Source organism: Lucilia sericata, unplaced genomic scaffold (genome assembly GCF_015586225.1).
Source record: "Lucilia sericata isolate MDLA Ls3-8-SP2 unplaced genomic scaffold, ASM1558622v1 Contig000618F_arrow, whole genome shotgun sequence".
Classification (NCBI taxonomy): domain Eukaryota; kingdom Metazoa; phylum Arthropoda; class Insecta; order Diptera; family Calliphoridae; genus Lucilia; species Lucilia sericata.
In genome coordinates this window covers 232222-255316 of record NW_023994624.1, presented here as the reverse complement: position 1 = coordinate 255316, position 23095 = coordinate 232222, and the positions used below count along the sequence as shown (strand labels likewise).

The 23095-nt window shown below is 28.9% G+C and overlaps 1 protein-coding gene across 1 annotated transcript in view; it reads left to right on the top strand.

Annotated features, from left to right (window-relative positions):
* LOC119606754 (neural-cadherin-like) overlaps positions 1 to 23095 on the top strand; it is a 183223-nt gene that overhangs the window by 5884 nt on the left and 154244 nt on the right. The window contains 6 exon segments of the mRNA XM_037960312.1: positions 2749 to 2982; positions 3046 to 3237; positions 7392 to 7403; positions 11024 to 11214; positions 22767 to 22806; positions 22809 to 22958. Of these exon segments, the coding sequence (XP_037816240.1) occupies positions 2749 to 2982; positions 3046 to 3237; positions 7392 to 7403; positions 11024 to 11214; positions 22767 to 22806; positions 22809 to 22958 (819 nt within the window).

Here is a 23095-nt window from a genome sequence, read left to right as displayed (position 1 = left end):
CTAACTAACTAACTAACTAACTAACTAACTAACTAACTAACTAACTAACTAACTAACTAACTAACTAACTAACTAACTACTAACTAACTAACTAACTAACTAACTAACTACTAACTAACTAACTAACTAACTACTAACTAACTAACTAACTAACTAACTACTAACTAACTAACTAACTAACTAACTAACTAACTAACTAACTAACTACTAACTAACTAACTAACTAACTAACTAACTAACTAACTAACTAACTAACTAACTAACTAACGCTAACTAACTAACTAACTACTAACTAACTAACTAACTAACTAACTAACTAACTAACTAACTAACTAACTAACTACTAACTAACTACTAACTACTAACTAACTAACTAACTAACTATAACTAACACTAACTAACTAACTAACTAACTAACTAACTAACTAACTAACTAACTAACTAACTAACTACTAACTAACTAACTACTAACTAACTAACTAACTAACTAACTAACTAACTAACTAACTAACTACTAACTAACTAACTACTACTAACTAACTAACTAACTAACTAACTAACTAACTAACTAACTAACTAACTAACTAACTAACTAACTAACTAACTAACTACTACTAACTACTAACTAACTACTAACTAACTAACTAACTAACTACTAACTAACTACTAACTAACTAACTAACTAACTAACTACTACTAACTAACTAACTAACTAACTAACTAACTAACTAACTAACTAACTAACTAACTAACTAACTAACTACTAACTACTAACTAACTAACTAACTAACTAACTAACTAACTAACTAACTAACTAACTAACTAACTAACTAACTACTAACTAACTAACTACTAACTAACTAACTAACTAACTAACTAACTAACTAACTAACTAACTAACTACTAACTAACTAACTACTAACTAACTAACTAACTAACTAACTAACTAACTAACTAACTAACTAACTAACTAACTAACTAACTAACTAACTAACTAACTAACTAACTAACTAACTAACTAACTAACTAACTACTAACTAACTAACTAACTAACTAACTAACTAACTAACTAACTAACTAACTAACTAACTAACTACTAACTAACTAACTAACTAACTAACTAACTAACTAACTAACTAACTAACTACTAACTAACTAACTAACTACTACTAACTAACTAACTAAACTAACTAACTAACTAACTAACTAACTAACTAACTAACTAACTAACTAACTAACTAACTAACTAACTAACTAACTAACTACTAACTACTAACTAACTAACTAACTAACTAACTACTAACTACTAACTAACTAACTAACTAACTACTAACTAACTACTAACTAACTAACTAACTAACTAACTAACTACTAACTAACTAACTAACTAACTAACTAACTACTAACTAACTAACTAACTAACTACTAACTAACTAACTAACTAACTAACTAACTAACTACTAACTAACTAACTACTAACTAACTAACTAACTAACTAACTAACTAACTAACTAACTAACTAACTAACTAACTAACTACTAACTAACTACTAACTACTACTAACTAACTAACTAACTAACTAACTAACTAACTAACTAACTAACTAACTAACTAACTAACTAACTAACTAACTACTAACTAACTAACTAACTAACTACTAACTAACTAACTAACTAACTAACTAACTAAACTAACTAACTAACTACTAACTAACTAACTAACTAACTAACTAACTACTAACTAACTAACTAACTAACTAACTAACTAACTAACTAACTAACTAACTAACTAACTAACTAAAACTAACTAACTAACTAACTAACTAACTAACTATAACTAACTAACTAACTAACTAACTAACTAACTAACAACTACTAACCTAACTAACTAACTAGACTAACTAACTAACTAACTAACTACTAACTAACTAACTAACTAACTAACTACTAACTAACTAAAACTAACTAACTAACTAACTAACTAACTAACTAACTAACTAACTAACTAACTAACTAACTAACTAACTAACTAACTAACTAACTAACTAACTAACTACTAACTAACTAACTAACTAACTAACTAACTAACTAACTAACTAACTAACTAACTAACTAACTAACTAACTAACTAACTAACTAACTAACTAACTAACTAACTAACTATCTAACTAACTAACTAACATTGTTATCCAAGCTTCAGCATCATTTCCTACAACTGAGTTTAGAATTGAACATTCACTTTACCCAGCGGCATCTAAGAATCTCTATTTTCTTGAGGCCTTTAGTTTTTAATTAAAATTTTAATTTTGCTACATATTTCCCTGAAAGATTAAATAATTGTTATTAAAACTACTGTAATATATCTTTTTTTTAATAATATAAACTTACAATACAATTAAAAATTCATATTGTCATAATCAATTTAAAACCAAGCCCTCAAACCACTTCTTTGTCAAAGTTCATGAGCCACATATTGAAAAGCCACCAATAATTTTTGAATTGTATAAAAGTACATAAATTAATAATGAAAACAATATTTTAATTAAATATAAATAAAAAAACATTTTATATCAATAATTAAAAAAGTGTTGCGTACATTTGATATACATATAATAATAAATATTGACTTTTCCCTTTGTCAATATAATCATATATAATTAGATAGAATTTTGAAATAATTAAATATTTAACAATTGAAATTAGCCAAAAACAAAATAAATTAATAAATAATTTATTAAAATTTCTTTAGGTCAAATACTCCATTGTTCAGCAGCCCAATCAAAAGGGTACCAAATTTACAGTGGACGAAGAAACTGGTGAAGTATCCACTAATAAGGTATTCGATCGTGAAGGTGATGATGGTAAATTTGTATCGGTCACCGTTAAGGCCACCGATCAGGGTGAACCCAGTTTGGAAGGTGTTTGCTCGTTTACTGTGGAAATAACAGATGTCAATGATAATCCACCCTTGTTTGATCGTCAGGTCAGTTTGTCTTTTTTTTTTGTAAAGAAAATTTTATTATAATGGATTTTTTTTTTTTAACAGAAATATGTGGAAAATGTCAAACAAGATGCTAGTATTGGTACAAATATATTACGTGTCTCTGCCTCTGATGAGGATGCCGATAATAATGGTGCCATTATTTATAGTTTGAGTGCCCCCTTTAATCCCAATGATTTGGAATATTTTGATATACAGGCTGAATCGGGTTGGATTGTTTTAAAGAAACCACTTGACGTAAGTTATTGTTTACAATTTTATTAATAGTTTTTTTATGTATTTTGTTATTTTTTTTTTTAATTTTTATTTTTTTAATAAGAAATTAACATAATTTTTATTTAATTACTAACATTATTTTTATATATTTGGGTTTTGAGAAAATTTTTACTGCAACATCTTTGGGGCTTTTATATGAACATTATGTCACTTTTTTATACCCTACACCACTTTAGTGGGGAGGGTATATTGGGTTTGTGCTGATGTTTGTAACGCACAATAATATTGGTCCTATACCCACCTTAAAGTATACCAATCGGCTCAGAATCATTTTCTGAGTCGATTTAGCTATGTCCGTCCGTCTGTCCGTCCGTCTGTCCGTCCGTCTGTCCGTCCGTCTGTCCGTCCGTCCGTCCATGTAAACCTTGTAATCAAACTACAGGTCGCAATTTTGAAGATAATTCAATGAAATTTGGTACATGATCTTCTATTGTCCCAGGGACGAAGCCTATTGAAAATGGTTAAGATCGGTCCATTATTTCACCTAGCCCCCATACAACTGAACCCCCCAATAGGGCTTGTAATCCTTGTAATCAAACTACAGGTCGCAATTTTGAAGATAATTCAATGAAATTTGGTACATGATCTTCTATTGTCCCAGGGACGAAGCCTATTGAAAACGGTTAAGATCGGTCCATTATTTCACCTAGCCCCCATACAACTGAACCCCCCAATAGGGCTTGTAATCCTTTTAATCAAACTACAGGTCGCAATTTTGAAGATAATTCAATAAAATATGGTACATGATCTTCTATTGTCCCAGGGACGAAGCCTATTGAAAATGGTTAACATCGGTCCATTATTTCACCTAGCCCCCATACAACTGAACCCCTCGAATAGGGCTTTTAAAACTTGTAATCAAACTACAGGTCGCAATTTTGGAGATAATTCAATAAAATTTAGCACATGATCTTTTATGGTACCGAAGATGAAGCCTGTTGAAAATGGTTTACATCGGTCCATTATTTCACGTAGCCCCCATACAACTGAACCCCCGATTAGGGCTTTTAAAACTTGTAATCAAACTACAGGTCGCAATTTTGGAGATAATTCAATAAAATTTAGCACATGATCTTTTATGGTACCGAAGATGAAGCCTGTTGAAAATAGTTTACATCGGTCCATTATTTCACCTAGCCCCCATACAACTGAATCCCTCGAACAGGGCTTTTAAAACTTGTAATCAAACTACAGGTCGCAATTTTGGAGATAATTCAATGAAATTTGGCACATGATCTTTTATGGTATCGTAGACGAAGCCTGTTGAAAATGGTTAATATCGGTCCATTATTTCACCTAGCCCCCATACAACTGAACCCCCGAATAGGGCTTTTAAAACTTGTAATCAAACTACAGGTCGCAATTTTGGAGATAATTCAATGAAATTTAGCACATGATATTTTATGGTACCGTAGATGAAGCCTGGTGAAAATGGTTTACATCGGTCCATTATTTCACCTAGCCCCCATACAACTGAACCCGCCGAATAGGGCTTTTAAGTTCATAATTATGTTTAATATACTCATATCTCGACAAAAAGCTGCAATAACCAAGTTGTATACAAGACTTGATGACCCCCACGAATTCCATAATAATAGGTTCTCATATGACGCTAGCCCCTATGAAAAGCCCCCATCAAAATTTCACTTAAATGTCCACAATTTTATTCAACAATAAACGGCTTAAGTATGTATATCTAAGGCAAGGTACAATTCAACTTAAATGCTTTATTATGGCAACTAAATCACATTATATTTTTGTCAAAGGTGTAGGGTATTATATGGTCGGCCTCGCCCGACTATAATTTCTTACTTGTTTAAAATGTCATAATGACCATGGATATTGTAACACTTTTAAAACAGAAATTTATTAGAAAATTTGCTTAGAATTTAAGAAAGGGATATACTTATTCCGAAAAGTATTGGTACCAAATTTGGTATATGTTGCATTTTGGATTGCTTTTAAAAATTGTCCTGGATAACCGGCCTTCGGGCGGGCTCAGGGATTCTCAACTCTGGGGTATTTCGAATACCGGCTTCGCTAAATTAAGCCTGTTTTTGACAAATGGACTCTTTGAAGTTCATGGACTTAATGTCGCATTGGACATTGTGACACTTTTGAAATTGTCATTATGACTCAATTTAATGAGTCATAAGGTCTATGGATATTATGACACTAGATTAAAAAATTCAAACTTTATGTCGAATTTGGTTTTCAAATCAAAATTTATTTAAATATTAAGTTTCTAAAACATATATTTGCAATGTTTAGATCGTGTTCGAAAATTCGAACTTAATTTCGAATTAAAATTTTATGTCAAAATTATAACCTAAAAGGATTTTCTGTATATATTTCAAATTTTAAAATTTATTATTAGGACTTTTTTCAAGTTTTTGTACTTTTCTATTATGTTCGAATTTTCGAATTTAATATCGAATTTTGATTTAAAAACTGATAAAAGTACAACTTTCCATGCCTGGTATTAACAAAAATTTTGCAGTAAATTTAGTTTCAATTCTCTTTTAAACTCTATTCTCTTAAGTTTTACTAACATAATTTTAAGTTTAAAAATAATTCAAAGAATTCAAAAAACAATGCGTTTAACCCATAAAATGTAACTTTAACTAGGGTTTACGTAAACGGTGTTTAGGATTTGCGTTATACACTAAACATATTACGAAAAAAAAAACAATTAAATTTTTAATTTTTATTTCTATAAACATTGAACATTATTTTAAATAAGTTATAAACATTTTGACAGCTTTATAACTATAATTTTAAAAATTTTATTAAAAAAAATTAATTTTTTATGATTTTCTATTTTAAGTTTTTTTAAACTGCACCATTTTTTAGTTTAACGTAATACAATTAGTAGTTTGAGGAGTTTTAAAAACTTCTGAGTTTTTTCTTATAATTTGCCATAATTTCTAACAAAAAAATTTTAAGAATTTTTTTTTTTTTTAATTTTATATATAATGAAAAAAACTAAACAAATTATTAACAAACAAACAGTAAAGGTTTTTATAGAGTAAGCAGTGCAAATTTTTGATACAAACATTAAAGCTGTAATAGAATTTTAAAATTTTAAACAGAAACAAACTTCATTTTTGTGAAAACTTGTATTTAACTATAATTATTTTTATTTTCCCTTTAATAACTTATTTATATATAATTTTTCTTTAGTTTAGTTTATATATAATTGAGAAAAAAAAAAAATAACTTCCTCTAAAATCTTTTAACATTGGCTGTAAACATAATTTGCTTAAAGTTATTGTTTAAAACAATAACCATATAACTTGGAATGTTACCTTTTAACCAAATAATAATAATTGATTTTTTAACATTTTTTCCTTAAAATAAATAAAAAAAAACTAAAAACCGCAAATACCTTAAACTAAAAGTAAAAACTTTGATAATATTTTTTTTAAGATTTTTTGGTGGTCAGGCCTTTTGAATATAATTAATACAACACTTTAAGAAAAAAAAACTCTATAAACAAAAAACTAACCTCACTTATATATTATAACAAATATATAATTTTTTTAAACAACTCAAAAACTAACCTCAATTTTGTGACATTTTCATTGAAAAATAAATTATATTATTGTGTATTTTATCAATAAAAACTATTGATTTGAAAATGATGTTATATGGATTTTTGAAACATCGTTATTATTAGTTATAATTGTTAAAAAAAAGATGGCATTTTTAAAAAATTTCTATTTATATATTATCTTATATTATCCCTAAACCCTATAAAATCCTTTAAGTGTATTTAACCAATATTTTTTTTTACAAAGACTATACAATTTTTGAAAGTCTTTTAAACTATACACACCTAAATATTTTTGCTATCAAACGCATGCATACAAAATTTATAACTAAAATATTTGTAAAAATATTAAAATTAAGATTTCTTTTACTTTTTTTTACAAAATTCTTGAGTTCTATGCACCTTTTTAAACAACTTTATGTTGATTTAATTATAATTTCTGTTTTATTACCAAAAATACGAATAATTTTTTTCTTCTTATTTTTCATATTATGTAAAAACTATAAAAAAATCCTACAAAATCTTCGATTCTTATATAAAATATACTGTTAATATAAAAAAGGGTTGTTATCCTGTAAGTAAAATATTTCAAGGATTTTTAGGTTAACATTTCAATGTTTAACATTTACCAACACCTTATGTAATTGATGTTGTATGCAAAAAGTACAAAGAAAAATTAATTAATATTCAAATAGAGTGTCAATATTGTTAATAATCCTCATTGCATAGATTTCAATTCTGAAATGAAAATATTCGTTTGAGAATTTTCAAATTAAAACGCCAGCTAACCAAATCATTGAATGTTAAAGGTGTTAGAGAGTGGAAATATAAAGTAGTAATGGTACAATTTGGAAAACAAAATGTTGATTCAGTTCTAGTTCTAGTTCAGTTCTAGTTCAGTTCTAGTTCAGTTCTAGTTCAGTTCTAGTTCAGTTCTAGTTCAGTTCTAGTTCAGTTCTAATTTAGTTCTAGTTCAGTTCTAGTTCAGTTCTAGTTCAGTTCTAGTTCAGTTCTAATTTAGTTCTAGTTCAGTTCTAGTTCAGTTCTAGTTCAGTTCTAGTTCAGTTCTAGTTCAGTTCTAGTTCAGTTCTAGTTCAGTTCTAGTTCAGTTCTAGTTCAGTTCTAGTTCAGTTCTAGTTCAGTTCTAGTTCAGTTCTAGTTCAGTTCTAGTTCAGTTCTAGTTCGTTCTAGTTCAGTTCTAGTTCAGTTCTAGTTCAGTTCTAGTTCAGTTCTAGTTCAGTTCTAGTTCAGTTCTAGTTCAGTCTAGTTCAGTTCTAGTTCTAGTTCAGTTCTAGTTCAGTTCTAGTTCAGTTCTAGTTCAGTTCTAGTTCAGTTCTAGTTCAGTTCTAGTTCAGTTCTAGTTCAGTTCTAGTTCAGTTCTAGTTCAGTTCTAGTTCAGTTCTAGTTCAGTTCTAGTTCAGTTCTAGTTCAGTTCTAGTTCAGTTCTAGTTCAGTTCTAGTTCAGTTCTAGTTCAGTTCTAGTTCAGTTCTAGTTCAGTTCTAGTTCAGTTCTAGTTCAGTTCTAGTTCAGTTCTAGTTCAGTTCTAGTTCAGTTCTAGTTCAGTTCTAGTTCAGTTCTAGTTCAGTTCTAGTTCAGTTCTAGTTCAGTTCTAGTTCAGTTCTAGTTCAGTTGTAGTTCAGTTGTAGTTCAGTTCTAGTTCTGTTCTAGTTCAGTTCTAGTTCGGTTCTAGTTCAGTTCTAGTTCAGTTCTAGTTCAGTTCTAGTTCAGTTCTAGTTCAGTTCTAGTTCAGTTCTAGTTCAGTTCTAGTTCAGTTCTAGTTCAGTTCTAGTTCAGTTCTAGTTCAGTTCTAGTTCAGTTCTAGTTCAGTTCTAGTTCAGTTCTAGTTCAGTTCTAGTTCAGTTCTAGTTCAGTTCTAGTTCAGTTCTAGTTCAGTTCTAGTTAAGTTCTAGTTCAGTTCTAGTTCAGTTCTAGTTCAGTTCTAGTTCAGTTCTAGTTCAGTTCTAGTTAAGTTCTAGTTCAGTTCTAGTTCAGTTCTAGTTCAGTTCTAGTTCAGTTCTAGTTCAGTTCTAGTTCAGTTCTAGTTCAGTTCTAGTTCAGTTCTAGTTCAGTTCTAGTTCAGTTCTAGTTCAGTTCTAGTTCAGTTCTAGTTCAGTTCTAGTTCAGTTCTAGTTCAGTTCTAGTTCAGTTACTAGTTCAGTTCTAGTTCAGTTCTAGTTCAGTTCTAGTTCAGTTCTAGTTCAGTTCTAGTTCAGTTCTAGTTCAGTTCTAGTTCAGTTCTAGTTCAGTTCTAGTTCAGTTCTAGTTCAGTTCTAGTTCAGTTCTAGTTCAGTTCTAGTTCAGTTCTAGTTCAGTTCTAGTTCAGTTCTAGTTCAGTTCTAGTTCAGTTCTAGTTCAGTTCTAGTTCAGTTCTAGTTCAGTTCTAGTTCAGTTCTAGTTCAGTTCTAGTTCAGTTCTAGTTCAGTTCTAGTTCAGTTCTAGTTCAGTTCTAGTTCAGTTCTAGTTCAGTTCTAGTTCAGTTCTAGTTCAGTTCTAGTTCAGTTCTAGTTCAGTTCTAGTTCAGTACTAGTTCAGTTCTAGTTCAGTTCTAGTTCAGTTCTAGTTCAGTTCTAGTTCAGTTCTAGTTCAGTTCTAGTTCAGTTCTAGTTCAGTTCTAGTTCAGTTCTAGTTCAGTTCTAGTTCAGTACTAGTTCGGTTCTAGTTCAGTTCTAGTTCAGTTCTAGTTCAGTTCTAGTTCAGTTCTGGTTCAGTTCTAGTTCAGTTCTAGTTCAGTTCTAGTTCAGTTCTAGTTCAGTTCTAGTTCAGTTCTAGTTCAGTTCTAGTTCAGTTCTAGTTCAGTTCTAGTTCAGTTCTAGTTCAGTTCTAGTTCGGTTCTAGTTCAGTTCTAGTTCAGTTCTAGTTCAGTTCTAGTTCAGTTCTAGTTCAGTTCTAGTTCAGTTCTAGTTCAGTTCTTTTTCAGTTCTAGTTCAGTTCTAGTTCAGTTCTAGTTCAGTTCTAGTTCAGTTCTAGTTCAGTTCTAGTTCAGTTCTAGTTCAGTTCTAGTTCAGTTCTAGTTCAGTTCTAGTTCAGTTCTAGTTCAGTTCTAGTTCAGTTCTAGTTCAGTTCTAGTTCAGTTCTAGTTCAGTTCTAGTTCAGTTCTAGTTCAGTTCTAGTTCAGTTCTAGTTCAGTTCTAGTTCAGTTCTTCTAGTTCAGTTCTAGTTCAGTTCTAGTTCAGTTCTAGTTCAGTTCTAGTTCAGTTCTAGTTCAGTTCTAGTCAGTTCTAGTTCAGTTCTAGTTCAGTTCTAGTTCAGTTCTAGTTCAGTTCTAGTTCAGTTCTAGTTCAGTTCTAGTTCAGTTCTAGTTCAGTTCTAGTTCAGTTCTAGTTCAGTTCTAGTTCAGTTCTAGTTCAGTTCTAGTTCAGTTCTAGTTCAGTTCTAGTTCAGTTCTAGTTCAGTTCTAGTTCAATTCTAGTTCAGTTCTAGTTCAGTTCTAGTTCAGTTCTAGTTCAGTTCTAGTTCAGTTCTAGTTCAGTTCTAGTTCTCTTCTAGTTTTGGTCTAGTTCTGTTCTAGTTTTGGTCTAGTTCTGTTCTAGTTCTAGTTCTGTTCTACATAATTCAAAAAAATGAGAAATGATCAACAATTATTTTTAAGTTTCTTCAAAATTGTTCCATAACTACTTTACTATATCCCGCAAATAATTTCAGGTTGTCCTTTAGTTAATAAAATCACAAATTGTTGTGTAGAGTATACAAAAGGCTTTTAAAACTTAATTCCTTGTAAAATACAAAACAAATATTTACTAATAAATAATTTTCTTTATCATTTCAATATTAATTTCATCCATTTATGTTTAATTTTTCTTTTCATTTAAAATAAATTCAAAAATAACTTAAACTAACTGAAAATCAAAAACTTTACGTAACGTAAACAATAACGTCACTAATTTATCCATGCCATCAACCGCAAAACAAAAACTAAAATAACGTTATAACAAAAACAAACCAAAAACACCTTGTATCCAATACACAAACCTTTTGTCAAATGAAAAAATCCTGTTGAACGACAACATAAATAACATAATGTTAAATTTGAACAACCACTAAAAAAATATCCCACTTATTATATGCCATAATATTAACCTTAAATATAAAATGCGTGTTCCACCACCACAACAACTAACTTTATTTATAACATACAATTTGAAACTTTATAAAAATTACCAACGAAAACAAATTGTCCTTGAAATAATCAACAGCGTGACCGTTATCGTTTACGTGTTCGGGCCTCCGATCGAGGTGAACCGCCATCATACGCCGATGTTGATGTTGAATTAGATGTCGTCGATCGTAATAATAAGCCACCCATTTGGGATAAGGTGGTCTATGGACCTATTTATATACGTGAAAATGTCACTGTGGGTACGGTTGTAACATCGGTTAAGGCAAGGTTTGTATTTAACGCTATACCAATCATTCATTCTCTATTTCCTTAACTCTTTATATATTAAATATAACTTGCTCTCTGTAAACCAATTTTAACAAATTAACAGAATACATACTTATATTTTTTGGATATAGAGAAATCTGCTAAAAAATACCAATAATTTTTCTTAATTTCTTTAACATACTAATTTTCTTTGAAATATATTTTTAACTCCATTAACATTATGTTAAGTGCTTTGTATAACCGTTAACTAGGGGGATAACAGTAATTTTTGTATTATGAAAAAAACAGTAACCCCTAATATTGGTTTTTGGTCTATATAAATCCAGTAACAATCATACATTAACAACCCCTAACATAGTATGTACAACGAATTGGCTAATTGGTGTAAGATAACATAATTTTTAAGATTCACACAACCTATTAAAGACCACCTCAAGGTAAACTTAACAAAAATCCCTTCCATTCACTCAACCGAAGGACCAAACAATATTGGTTGATTTTTTAAAATTCCTTTTTAAAGCATGCGTAAAAGTCCCTTGGTATGGTGTTGAGTTGAGTTGGCAAGGGTCCTTGTTGATGGTTCATTTTTGGTTGTTAACTAAGCTAAATCAACAAAATTTATATGACATTTTTTAGCGCAGATTTTTTTTTTCGGCAAAACAAATGTAGGGAAATTTCCTGTAAAGGATTTTTTTATGAGAACAATTTTTGGGTCTTATTTTTTTCTGTCCCCGAAATTGTATGTGCAAAATATTACATATTTTTGAATTTTGCATTTGTCACCAGTATTTCAATATAAATGTTGTTATTTCCTTTGAAAAATAAATCTAATCCACATGCATACTTACACATACTACTACAAATTCAGTAACTGAAATTGGCTGTGGTTCCCCCTTCCCAACAATTTGCAACATCAACTTTATCAGTATGTATAAAATACCTCAATTATTCATTAATAAGGATCTGGTTTCTTCAGGATATTGGTAAAAAAAACATAATAATACGTACAGCAATGGAAAGGAAATGGTACAGATTTTTTTGAGAATCCTGTCATTGATCCGAAAATTAACTTGTTTTTCAAGAATTTGTTAAAAGAGAGAGAATTTATGGAAAATTCTCTGTAGAAACAGAATTTATGGAAAATAATCTATGGAAAGATAATTTATCGAAAATTCTCTATATAACGAAAATTTATCGAAAATTCTGTATTTATCGAAAATTCTCTATAGAAAATTCTCTTTTTATAGAGAATTTTTCGATAAATTCTCTTTTTATAGAGAATTTCTCGATAAATTCGCTTTTTATAGAGAATTTTCGATAAATTCTCTTTTTATAGAGAATTTTCGATAAATTCTCTTTTTATAGAGAATTTTCGATAAATTCTCTTTTTATAGAGAATTTTCGATAAATTCTCTTTTTATAGAGAATTTTCGATAAATTCTCTTTTTATAGAGAATTTTCGATAAATTCTCTTTTTATAGAGAATTTTCGATAAATTCTCTTTTTATATAGAATTTTCGATAAATTCTCTTTTTATATAGAATTTTCGATAAATTCTCTTTTTATAGAGAATTTTCGATAAATTCTCTTTTTATAGAGAATTTTCGATAAATTCTCTTTTTATAGAGAATTTTCGATAAATTCTCTTTTTATAGAGAATTTTCGATAAATTCTCTTTTTATAGAGAATTTTCGATAAATTCTCTTTTTATAGAGAATTTTCGATAAATTCTCTTTTTATAGAGAATTTTCGATAAATTCTCTTTTTATAGAGATTTTTTAATAAATTCTCTTTTTATAGAAAATTTTTGATAAATTCTCTTTTTATAGATAAATTTCGATGAATTCTCTTTTTATAGATAATTTTCGATAAATTCTCTTTTGATAGATAATTTTCGAATAATTCTCTTTTTATAGAGAATTTTCGATAAATTCTCTTTTTATAGAGATTTTTTAATCAATTCTCTTATTATAGAGATTTTTCGATAAATTCTCTTTTTATAGCGAATTTTCGATAAATTCTCTTTTTATAGAGAATTTTCGAAAAATTCTCTTTTCATAGAGAATTTTCGATAAATTCTCTTTTTATAGAGAATTTTCGATAAATTCTCTTTTTATAGAGAATTTTCGATAAATTCTGTCTATTCCCTTTTCTTTACTGTACGTTTCCAAAAATGTATAAAAAATCTAAATTTGTAAAATATTATAAAAAACAAATGGTGTTGGGTTTCTTAAAGAAAAAAAATTATAAAAAATATAAATTAATTTTAATTTTATATTAAACTACTGCTACACTTAAAAAAAAATTTGCTATGATAATATTTAAACAATTAACAGGTAAATAATGCTACATAACAAAATGTATATCATAAAATTAATATAAAAAAATGTTAAAAAACAATTTAAAAATTTATTTAAATCAAAAAGAAAAGAATTAAGTACATAGTAACAAAAAAACCATATGTATTTATATATGAATGTAATGCTTTTAAAAACAAAAAATTATATAACAAAAAATTGCACTAAATCCTAAATATCTATATAATTTTTCTTTTTTTAATTTTATTTATATTTAGTAAAATAATTTTTATTTTTATTTAAAGAAAACATATAAATTTAAAAACATCTTTAAATATAAGAAAATTTTTTTACATAAACCAAGAAAAGGCTAGGATCGAGACTTTTTTTGTAACAATATGAATTTTAGGTAAAATTCTTTAATTTGCACTGCCTATGAAATTTTTAATATATTGAGAAATATTATAAACAATTTATAAATTTTTATTTTTTACTTAAATAATTTTTCTTAGGTGTTGGTTTTTTTTATACTCAACTCTTGCTTTATAATTTTGTTTATAAAAACTTTAATTATTTTCAAATATGTTATATATAAAAAGAAACAAACTATAATTTTTTTGTATTTTGCCATTTTTTAATTTCTTCTATATTGAAAAACTAAACAACAACTCCATATAAATCTTTAAAACAAACTCAAACTCAACACTGGTTTTTGTCAACAAACTTGAATTTTTGAATGTTACAAAACCGCCCAAAATATAACTGCCTCATTATAATAATAAAAAAAAAAAAACAAACAAACAATAAAAAAAATATTTATATCGAAATATATTGAAACAAAACTATAGCGTGAAACCTATAAATTAGAAGCCATGGCACAAGACAAAGGCTATCCACCTTTATCACGTACCGTAGAGGTTCAAATCGATGTTGTAGATCGTGCCAATAATCCACCTGTCTGGGATCATACCATTTATGGTCCTATTTATGTCAAGGAAAATATGCCAGTAGGTGGCAAAGTCGTCTCGATCAAAGCCAGGTCTGTTTAATATTTAAAAAATCAAAATGCAATAGTTAATTTTTTTACTTATACTATTACAAAAACAAAACAAAAAACAATAAATTTTTGATACAATTGTTTTTTTTCTTAATGAGTTTTTATTAAATAAAATTTTATGTTTTTCTTAATAATTTATTAAATGTTTAATTTATTTATGTATGTTCTTTATAATATAAATGTTTAATGTTAATTGCACAATATGCACTGATTTTAGTAAAATTATTTTATATATTTATTCTCCGCCCGAAAGAAATGCTCAATTTCTTAATTTGTTTGTAGAAATCAAAAAAGTTTATTCACCTTTTATTTTACATAATTAAAAATAATGTTTGAAATCCATTCCCTCAAAATTTTATTTACATATTTATATTTTTATTCATTTTTTTAATATTTTTCAAGAATTAATATTACTTATACGCCAGGGTGTGCAATACATTAAAAATACTCATACGTACACATGGCTCTTTCAAACACACCAAAGCGCTTTAGTAATGTCAGTCTGTCAATTAATCTATTGAAATCATTTTCAAACTGGTGAATAAACTTTATGATTTTCCTTTTTTGTTTAAGTTATAATCACTTTCTCCTAATTTCAAACTTTAGCTAATAAAGTTCCTTCCCTCTTTGTTTATATATTAAATCCTTTAATATTATTCTCAATCACCTAAAAAATTCCCTTTCCCCTTATCATCCTCTTTATCATATTAACCCTTCATTTTGCACTTGCCATTTTATACGTTTTCATCTGCACCAAACCAAAGAAAATATATTTATTTATGAAATTTAAAATCTCTATTATTGCCACTCGTACTACACATTCACTCACCTGTTTTTAATGTTGAATAAAAAGATAAAAATGCACACACACCCTTATTTTCACAAAAAATATTTTTTTTATAAATTATATTAGCTAGTTTTAAAATTATGAAATCACATAAAAAGCACAAAAAGTATTTATTTACAGCACAATTTTGTATAATGTATGTATTTTGTAACTCACACGCTAAGCGCTAGTTTTATTATACGTCCGAGTTTCAGATCAGAAACAAACCCAAAATAATCAGATTAATAAACTGAAAGCCAGTTAATAATTTCAAATCTTTGTTTTCTTCAAGACAATCAGATTTAAGATCTATTTCTGTTCTAGTTCTGTTCTAGTTCTGTTCTAGTTCTGTTCTAGTTCTGTTCTAGTTCTGTTCTAGTTCTGTTCTAGTTCTGTTCTAGTTCTGTTCTAGTTCTGTTCTAGTTCTGTTCTAGTTCTGTTCTAGTTCTTCTAGTTCTGTTCTAGTTCTGTTCTAGTTCTGTTCTAGTTCTGTTCTAGTTCTGTTCTAGTTCTGTTCTAGTTCTGTTCTAGTTCTGTTCTAGTTCTGTTCTAGTTCTGTTCTAGTTCTGTTCTAGTTCTGTTCTAGTTCTGTTCTAGTTCTGTTCTAGTTCTGTTCTAGTTCTGTTCTAGTTCTGTTCTAGTTCTGTTCTAGTTCTGTTCTAGTTCTGTTCTAGTTCTGTTCTAGTTCTGTTCTAGTTCTGTTCTAGTTCTGTTCTAGTTCTGTTCTAGTTCTGTTCTCTAGTTCTGTTCTAGTTCTGTTCTAGTTCTGTTCTAGTTCTGTTCTAGTTCTGTTCTAGTTCTGTTCTAGTTCTGTTCTAGTTCTGTTCTAGTTCTGTTCTAGTTCTGTTCTAGTTCTGTTCTAGTTCTGTTCTAGTTCTGTTCTAGTTCTGTTCTAGTTCTGTTCTAGTTCTGTTCTAGTTCTGTTCTAGTTCTGTTCTAGTTCTGTTCTAGTTCTGTTCTAGTTCTGTTCTAGTTCTGTTCTAGTTCTGTTCTAGTTCTGTTCTAGTTCTGTTCTAGTTCTGTTCTAGTTCTGTTCTAGTTCTGTTCTAGTTCTGTTCTAGTTTCTGTTCTAGTTCTGTTCTAGTTCTGTTCTAGTTCTGTTCTAGTTCTGTTCTAGTTCTGTTCTAGTTCTGTTCTAGTTCTGTTCTAGTTTGTTCTAGTTCTGTTCTAGTTCTGTTCTAGTTCGGTTCTAGTTCTGTTCTAGTTCTGTTCTAGTTCTGTTCTAGTTCTGTTCTAGTTCTGTTCTAGTTCTGTTCTAGTTCTGTTCTAGTTCTGTTCTAGTTCTGTTCTAGTTCTGTTCTAGTTCTGTTCTAGTTCTGTTCTAGTTCTGTTCTAGTTCTGTTCTAGTTCTGTTCTAGTTCTGTTCTAGTTCTGTTTCTAGTTCTGTTCTAGTTCTGTTCTAGTTCTGTTCTAGTTCTGTTCTAGTTCTGTTCTAGTTCTGTTCTAGTTCTGTTCTAGTTCTGTTCTAGTTCTGTTCTAGTTCTGTTCTAGTTCTGTTCTAGTTCTGTTCTAGTTCTGTTCTAGTTCTGTTCTAGTTCTGTTCTAGTTCTGTTCTAGTTCTGTTCTAGTTCTGTTCTAGTTCTGTTCTAGTTCTGTTCTAGTTCTGTTCTAGTTCTGTTCTAGTTCTGTTCTAGTTCTGTTCTAGTTCTGTTCTAGTTCTGTTCTAGTTCTGTTCTAGTTCTGTTCTAGTTCTGTTCTAGTTCTGTTCTAGTTCTGTTCTAGTTCTGTTCTAGTTCTGTTCTAGTTCTGTTCTAGTTCTGTTCTAGTTTGCTCTAGTTCTGTTCTAGTTCTGTTCTAGTTCTGTTCTAGTTCTGTTCTAGTTCTGTTCTAGTTCTGTTCTAGTTCTGTTCTAGTTCTGTTCTAGTTCTGTTCTAGTTCTGTTCTAGTTCTGTTCTAGTTCTGTTCTAGTTCTGTTCTAGTTCTGTTCTAGTTCTGTTCTAGTTCTGTTCTAGTTCTGTTCTAGTTCTGTTCTAGTTCTGTTCTAGTTCTGTTCTAGTTCTGTTCTAGTTCTGTTCTAGTTCTGTTCTAGTTCTGTTCTAGTTCTGTTCTAGTTCTGTTCTAGTTCTGTTCTAGTTCTGTTCTAGTTCTGTTCTAGTTCTGTTCTAGTTCTGTTCTAGTTCTGTTCTAGTTCTGTTCTAGTTCTGTTCTAGTTCTGTTCTAGTTCTGTTCTAGTTCTGTTCTAGTTCTGTTCTAGTTCTGTTCTAGTTCTGTTCTAGTTCTGTTCTAGTTCTGTTCTAGTTCTGTTCTAGTTCTGTTCTAGTTCTGTTCTAGTTCTGTTCTAGTTCTGTTCTAGTTCTGTTCTAGTTCTGTTCTAGTTCTGTTCTAGTTCTGTTCTAGTTCTGTTCTAGTTCTGTTCTAGTTCTGTTCTAGTTCTGTTCTAGTTCTGTTCTAGTCTGTTCTAGTTGTTCTAGTTCTGTTCTAGTTCTGTTCTAGTTCTGTTTGTTCTAGTTCTGTTCTAGTTCTGTTGTAGTTCTGTTCTAGTTCTGTTCTAGTTCTGTTCTAGTTCTGTTCTAGTTCTGTTCAAGTTCTGTTCTAGTTCTGTTCAAGTTCTGTTCTCTTCTGGTTCCTTTGTAGTTCTATTCTATTTCTGTTTTAGTTCTGTTCTAGTTCTGTTCTAGTTCTGTTCTAGTTCTGTTCTAGTTCTGTTCTAGTTCTGTTCTAGTTCTGTTCTAGTTCTGTTCTGGTTCTAGTTCTAATTCTAACGCTAGTTTCCGTTCTAGTTTTGTTATAGTTCTTAACTGTTATATAAATCTGTTAATCCGTTTCGACCTATTTTAAATCATATGGAAGTAGTTTAGTTCCGATATACGTAATTACATTTTATTGCACTCTGCACTAGATATAGACAAAAAGCACATTTTTAAACAAATAAGCTATTGTTATCTACTGCACTTTAATATAAACAATTGTTCTTAATGTTTTAGTTCCACTTTTATTTAAGTTCCTATATAAAGACAACCAAAACTTTCACCTTTTGATAGATGAAATCTAAAAGCTTTAACATTAATCTTGCAAAACAAAAAATTAAAAAATAAATAAATGAAACTACCAGGAAACCTTAGTCATTAGATATAATTATAATGCAATGATAGATTATAACTAAGCATACCAAGGAACGCTTTCTATATCGCTAAGTATTTTATGACTACAAGAACCAAGTATATAAAACAAAACTATAATAAGTGAAAATAATTTAACACTTTTTCTTAATTCATACAAACACTTAGTTAAAAGACTACAACAAACATATAATAAAAAATAAATAATAATAAAACACTTTCTATTTTTGTTTTATTACACATACACATGTAAGCATACTTATAATGTTTATAAATTAAAAAAAAGGAATTTTTCTTTTTTTAGGTTTAAGTATAACAGTTTTAGTTTCCTTTATAGACAACTGAAAATACACTGAGCATATAATGTGGTAAATGAAGGCCAACAGGCGTGTGTTTAGTCTTAAAAACTACAATTATCTTTTAATAATAGTCTCAGTGTATTTTCATTTTAAACCCATTAACACATGTGGTAGAGAATTCCTGCAATTTTTTCTTCCTTTATGAGTTTAAAATTATATCACCAACACCTGAAGCAGTTTTAAACATTAGGAAGCAAAAAATGTGAAAAGAAGAATAATAGCAACATCATAACATTAGTGAGAAATTGTATAGAAGACTTTTTACAATGTAATGTAATGTAATATAAGTATTTATAGTGGTTTTTTCCCTTTAAGATATTTTAAATGTATTCTTTTTTTTCGCATTTTTGTTTAAGAAAATTTTCTGCATTACAAAATGTTATTTTAGTATGAAAGAAATTTTTTCTTTGAAAAAAAGAGGTGAATATGAAATTTGTGTCACATTAGGGTGATTTAATATGTGTTTGGAAATTTCGATTACAAACTGTTAAAATCCCGAATCGAACTCGTCTGATCAATGTAATGATAAACTTTCATATAAAATAATTTTTTGTGATTGGAAAAATCATATTTAGTTCTATCCTAGTTCAGTACCAGTTTCTGCTGTAGTTCTATTTGTTCTAGTTCTGTTCTAGTTCTGTTCTAGTTCTGTTCTAGTTCTGTTCTAGTTCTGTTCTAGTTCTGTTCTAGTTCTGTTCTAGTTCTGTTCTAGTTCTAGTTCTGTTCTAGTTCTGTTGTCTGTTCTAGTCTGTCTGTTCTAGTTCTGTTCTAGTTCTGTTCTAGTTCTGTTCTAGTTCTGTTCTAGTTCTGTTCTAGTTCTGTTCTTCTAGTTCTGTTCTAGTTCTGTCTGTTCTGTTCTAGTTTCTGTTCTAGTTCTGTTCTAGTTCTGTAGTTCGTAGTTCTGTTCTAGTTCTGTTCTAGTTCTGTTCTAGTTCTAGTCTGTTCTAGTTCTGTTCTAGTTCTGTTCTAGTTCTGTTCTAGTTCTGTTCTAGTTCTGTTCTAGTTCTGTTCTAGTTCTGTTCTGTTCTAGTTCTGTTCTAGTTCTGTTCTAGTTCTGTTCTAGTTCTGTTCTAGTTCTGTTCTAGTTCTGTTCAAGTTCTGTTCTAGTTCTGTTCTAGTTCTGTTCCAGTTCTGTTCTAGTTCTGTTCTAGTTCTGTTCTAGTTCTGTTCTAGTTCTGTTCTTGTTCTGTTCTAGTTCTGTTCTAGTTCTGTTCTAGTTCTGTTCTAGTTCTGTTCTAGTTCTGTTCTAGTTCTGTTCTAGTTCTGTTCTAGTTCTGTTCTAGTTCTGTTCTAGTTCTGTTCTAGTTCTGTTCTAGTTCTGTTCTAGTTCTGTTCTAGTTCTGTTCTAGTTCTGTTCTAGTTCTGTTCTAGTTCTGTGTTCTCTAGTTCTGTTCTAGTTCTGTTCTAGTTCTGTTCTAGTTCTGTTCTAGTTCTGTTCTAGTTCTGTTCTGTTCCAGTTCTGTTCTAGTTCTGTTCTAGTTCTGTTCTAGTTCTGTTCTAGTTCTGTTCTAGTTCTGTTCTAGTTCTGTTCTAGTTCTGTTCTAGTTCTGTTCTAGTTCTGTTCTAGTTCTGTTCTAGTTCTGTTCTAGTTCTGTTCTAGTTCTGTTCTAGTTCTGTTCTAGTTCTGTTCTAGTTCTGTTCTAGTTCTGTTCTAGTTCTGTTCTAGTTCTGTTCTAGTTCTGTTCTAGTTCTGTTCTAGTTCTGTTCTAGTTCTGTTCTAGTTCTGTTCTAGTTCTGCTCTAGTTCTGTTCTAGTTCTGTTCTAGTTCTGTTCTAGTTCTGTTTCTAGTTCTGTTCTAGTTCTGTTCTAGTTCTGTTCTAGTTCTGTTCTAGTTCTGTTCTAATTCTGTTCTAATTCTGTTCTAGTTCTGTTCTAGTTCTGTTCTAGTTCTGTTCTAGTTCTGTTCTAGTTCTGTTCTAGTTCTGTTCTAGTTCTGTTCTAGTTCTGTTCTAGTTCTGTTCTAGTTCTGTTCTAGTTCTGTTCTAGTTCTGTTCTAGTTCTGTTCTAGTTCTGTTCTAGTTCTGTTCTAGTTCTGTTCTAGTTCTGTTCTAGTTCTGTTCTAGTTCTGTTCTAGTTCTGATCTAGTTCTGTTCTAGTTCTGTTCTAGTTCTGTTCTAGTTCTGTTCTAGTTCTGTTCTAGTTCTGTTCTAGTTCTGTTCTAGTTCTGTTCTAGTTCTGTTCTAGTTCTGTTCTAGTTCTGTTCTAGTTCTGTTCTAGTTCTGTTCTAGTTCTGTTCTAGTTCTGTTCTAGTTCTGTTCTAGTTCTGTTCTAGTTCTGTTCTAGTTCTGTTCTAGTCCTGTTCTAGTTCTGTTCTAGTTCTGTTCTAGTTCTGTTTTAGTTCTGTTTTAGTTCTGTTCTAGTTCTGTTCTAGTTCTGTTCTAGTTCTGTTCTAGTTCTGTTCTAGTTCAGTTCTAGTTCTGTTCTAGTTCTGTTCTAGTTCTGTTCTAGTTCTGTTCTAGTTCTGTTCTGGTTCTGTTCTGGTTCTGGTTACTTCTGTTCTAGATCTTGTTCCAGTTCGGTTTTAGTTTAATTCTACTGCTGTTTCCAGATTTTTTCAAATCAGTTTAAGGCTTTCAAACTTTTTGAACTAAAATGCAGAAAGTTTTCCATTTTATATATAAGTCTAGTTTTAATGAATTTATTTAACATAATACACCTATTGTAATTTAAGTAAAAAAAATTTTTCAGCAAATTTGTATATGTATTAAAATAAATATATAATTTTAGAACAAAAAACCAACAACCAGAAATCCACCCATTTGTCACACTATTTCAAATCATACAAAACAAGTCATTAAAAACATAAAATTCATTAAATCCCTTAAATTTTAAATAAAATCCTTAAAAAATCATCAGCAACAAAAAACCCAAATCACTCCTTTAAAATCCTGAAAAAAAATTTTCCAAGCAAAAACAAATATATCAAATTATTTCTACTGAAACAACAGTATTTTATACATATTTTTTTTTTTTTGAAATTAAAAACATATGTTGTTGTTTTAGTAGCAAATAAAAACCATTGTTTTAATAATAATTTAATTAGATCCTTAAATCTTTACAACTACCAAACACCTCCTGCAATTCAGGCAAAAGGCTATAATGATTTTTGAAGCCTTTTGTTGAAATTTTTTTCAGTTCCTTTTTTCACAAAAACCTATTTATTTTTGTTGGTATATAAATTATATCAATTAAATATGAAAACAATTATTTTAATTTCTGCAAAAAATAATCATGATATTTCGTTTTGTGTTCTTTTTTTCAACAAATTTTTTTAACTACATGTTTTTTGGCACTTTGTTGAAATACTTATTTTCCTCCCACAAAACAAATATATATATTTTCGAGCACCTTTTTTAAAAAATAATTATTTTAATTAATAAGTTTTTGTTAATTTTTTTTTAAAAACATGGCGTCATAAAACAGTCTTTTTGTATTTTGCTTATGTCGCATGTTGTGCAATTTTAAATTAACTTTTTTTAAATCAAAAATTAAAAAATGTAACAATTTTTTATGTTTAAAAAAAATTTCAATTTATATTGATTTATTATTAATTTTAATTAATTAAATTTTGAAAAATATTTTGTTGATTTTGCTTTTGAAGATCTTAATTTTATAATGTTTTCAATAAACTTTAGTTTAGTTTTAGTTTTTGTAATATTTTAAAGATTTTTTGTGGTTAAAGAAAAATTAAATAGAAAATGCAGCAAATTTAAGCAAAAATTATGAAAATAATGATATTGAAAAATATCATTATTATTGTAAAAAGTAAAATATTTACTTTGCTTCATTTTCAAATTTATTTACCACTTTATTATACATAATCCTTTTTCCAAATTTAAATAAATACTATACCCTACAATATTTTTATTTTATAAACAATAAATTCTCTTTACTAATATGAAATTCCTTTTTTTTGTGAAAATTCATCACAAAATAAAATTCTGCTGAAATCAGTTCGGGCATAGAGGGCAATCCAACGGTATTTTATCGTTTATAATGCCTGGGTCAACGGCACAAACGAATAAATTTCATACATTCTATCTACAACAAAGACCGGATAATGGTGATACGTGGGCCGATATAAAAGTCAATCATCCGCTGGATTATGAAAGTATAAAGGAATATAATTTGACCATACGTGTAGAGGTAAGTGAAGTTTGTTTTTTCTTTAAAATATATTTTATACAGCATACTTGTAGGCAGATAGACAAATATAATGAATTTAAGGAATTTAATACTTTAAGTAGTTCCATTCATAATAAAAAAGTACAAACTTATATGTA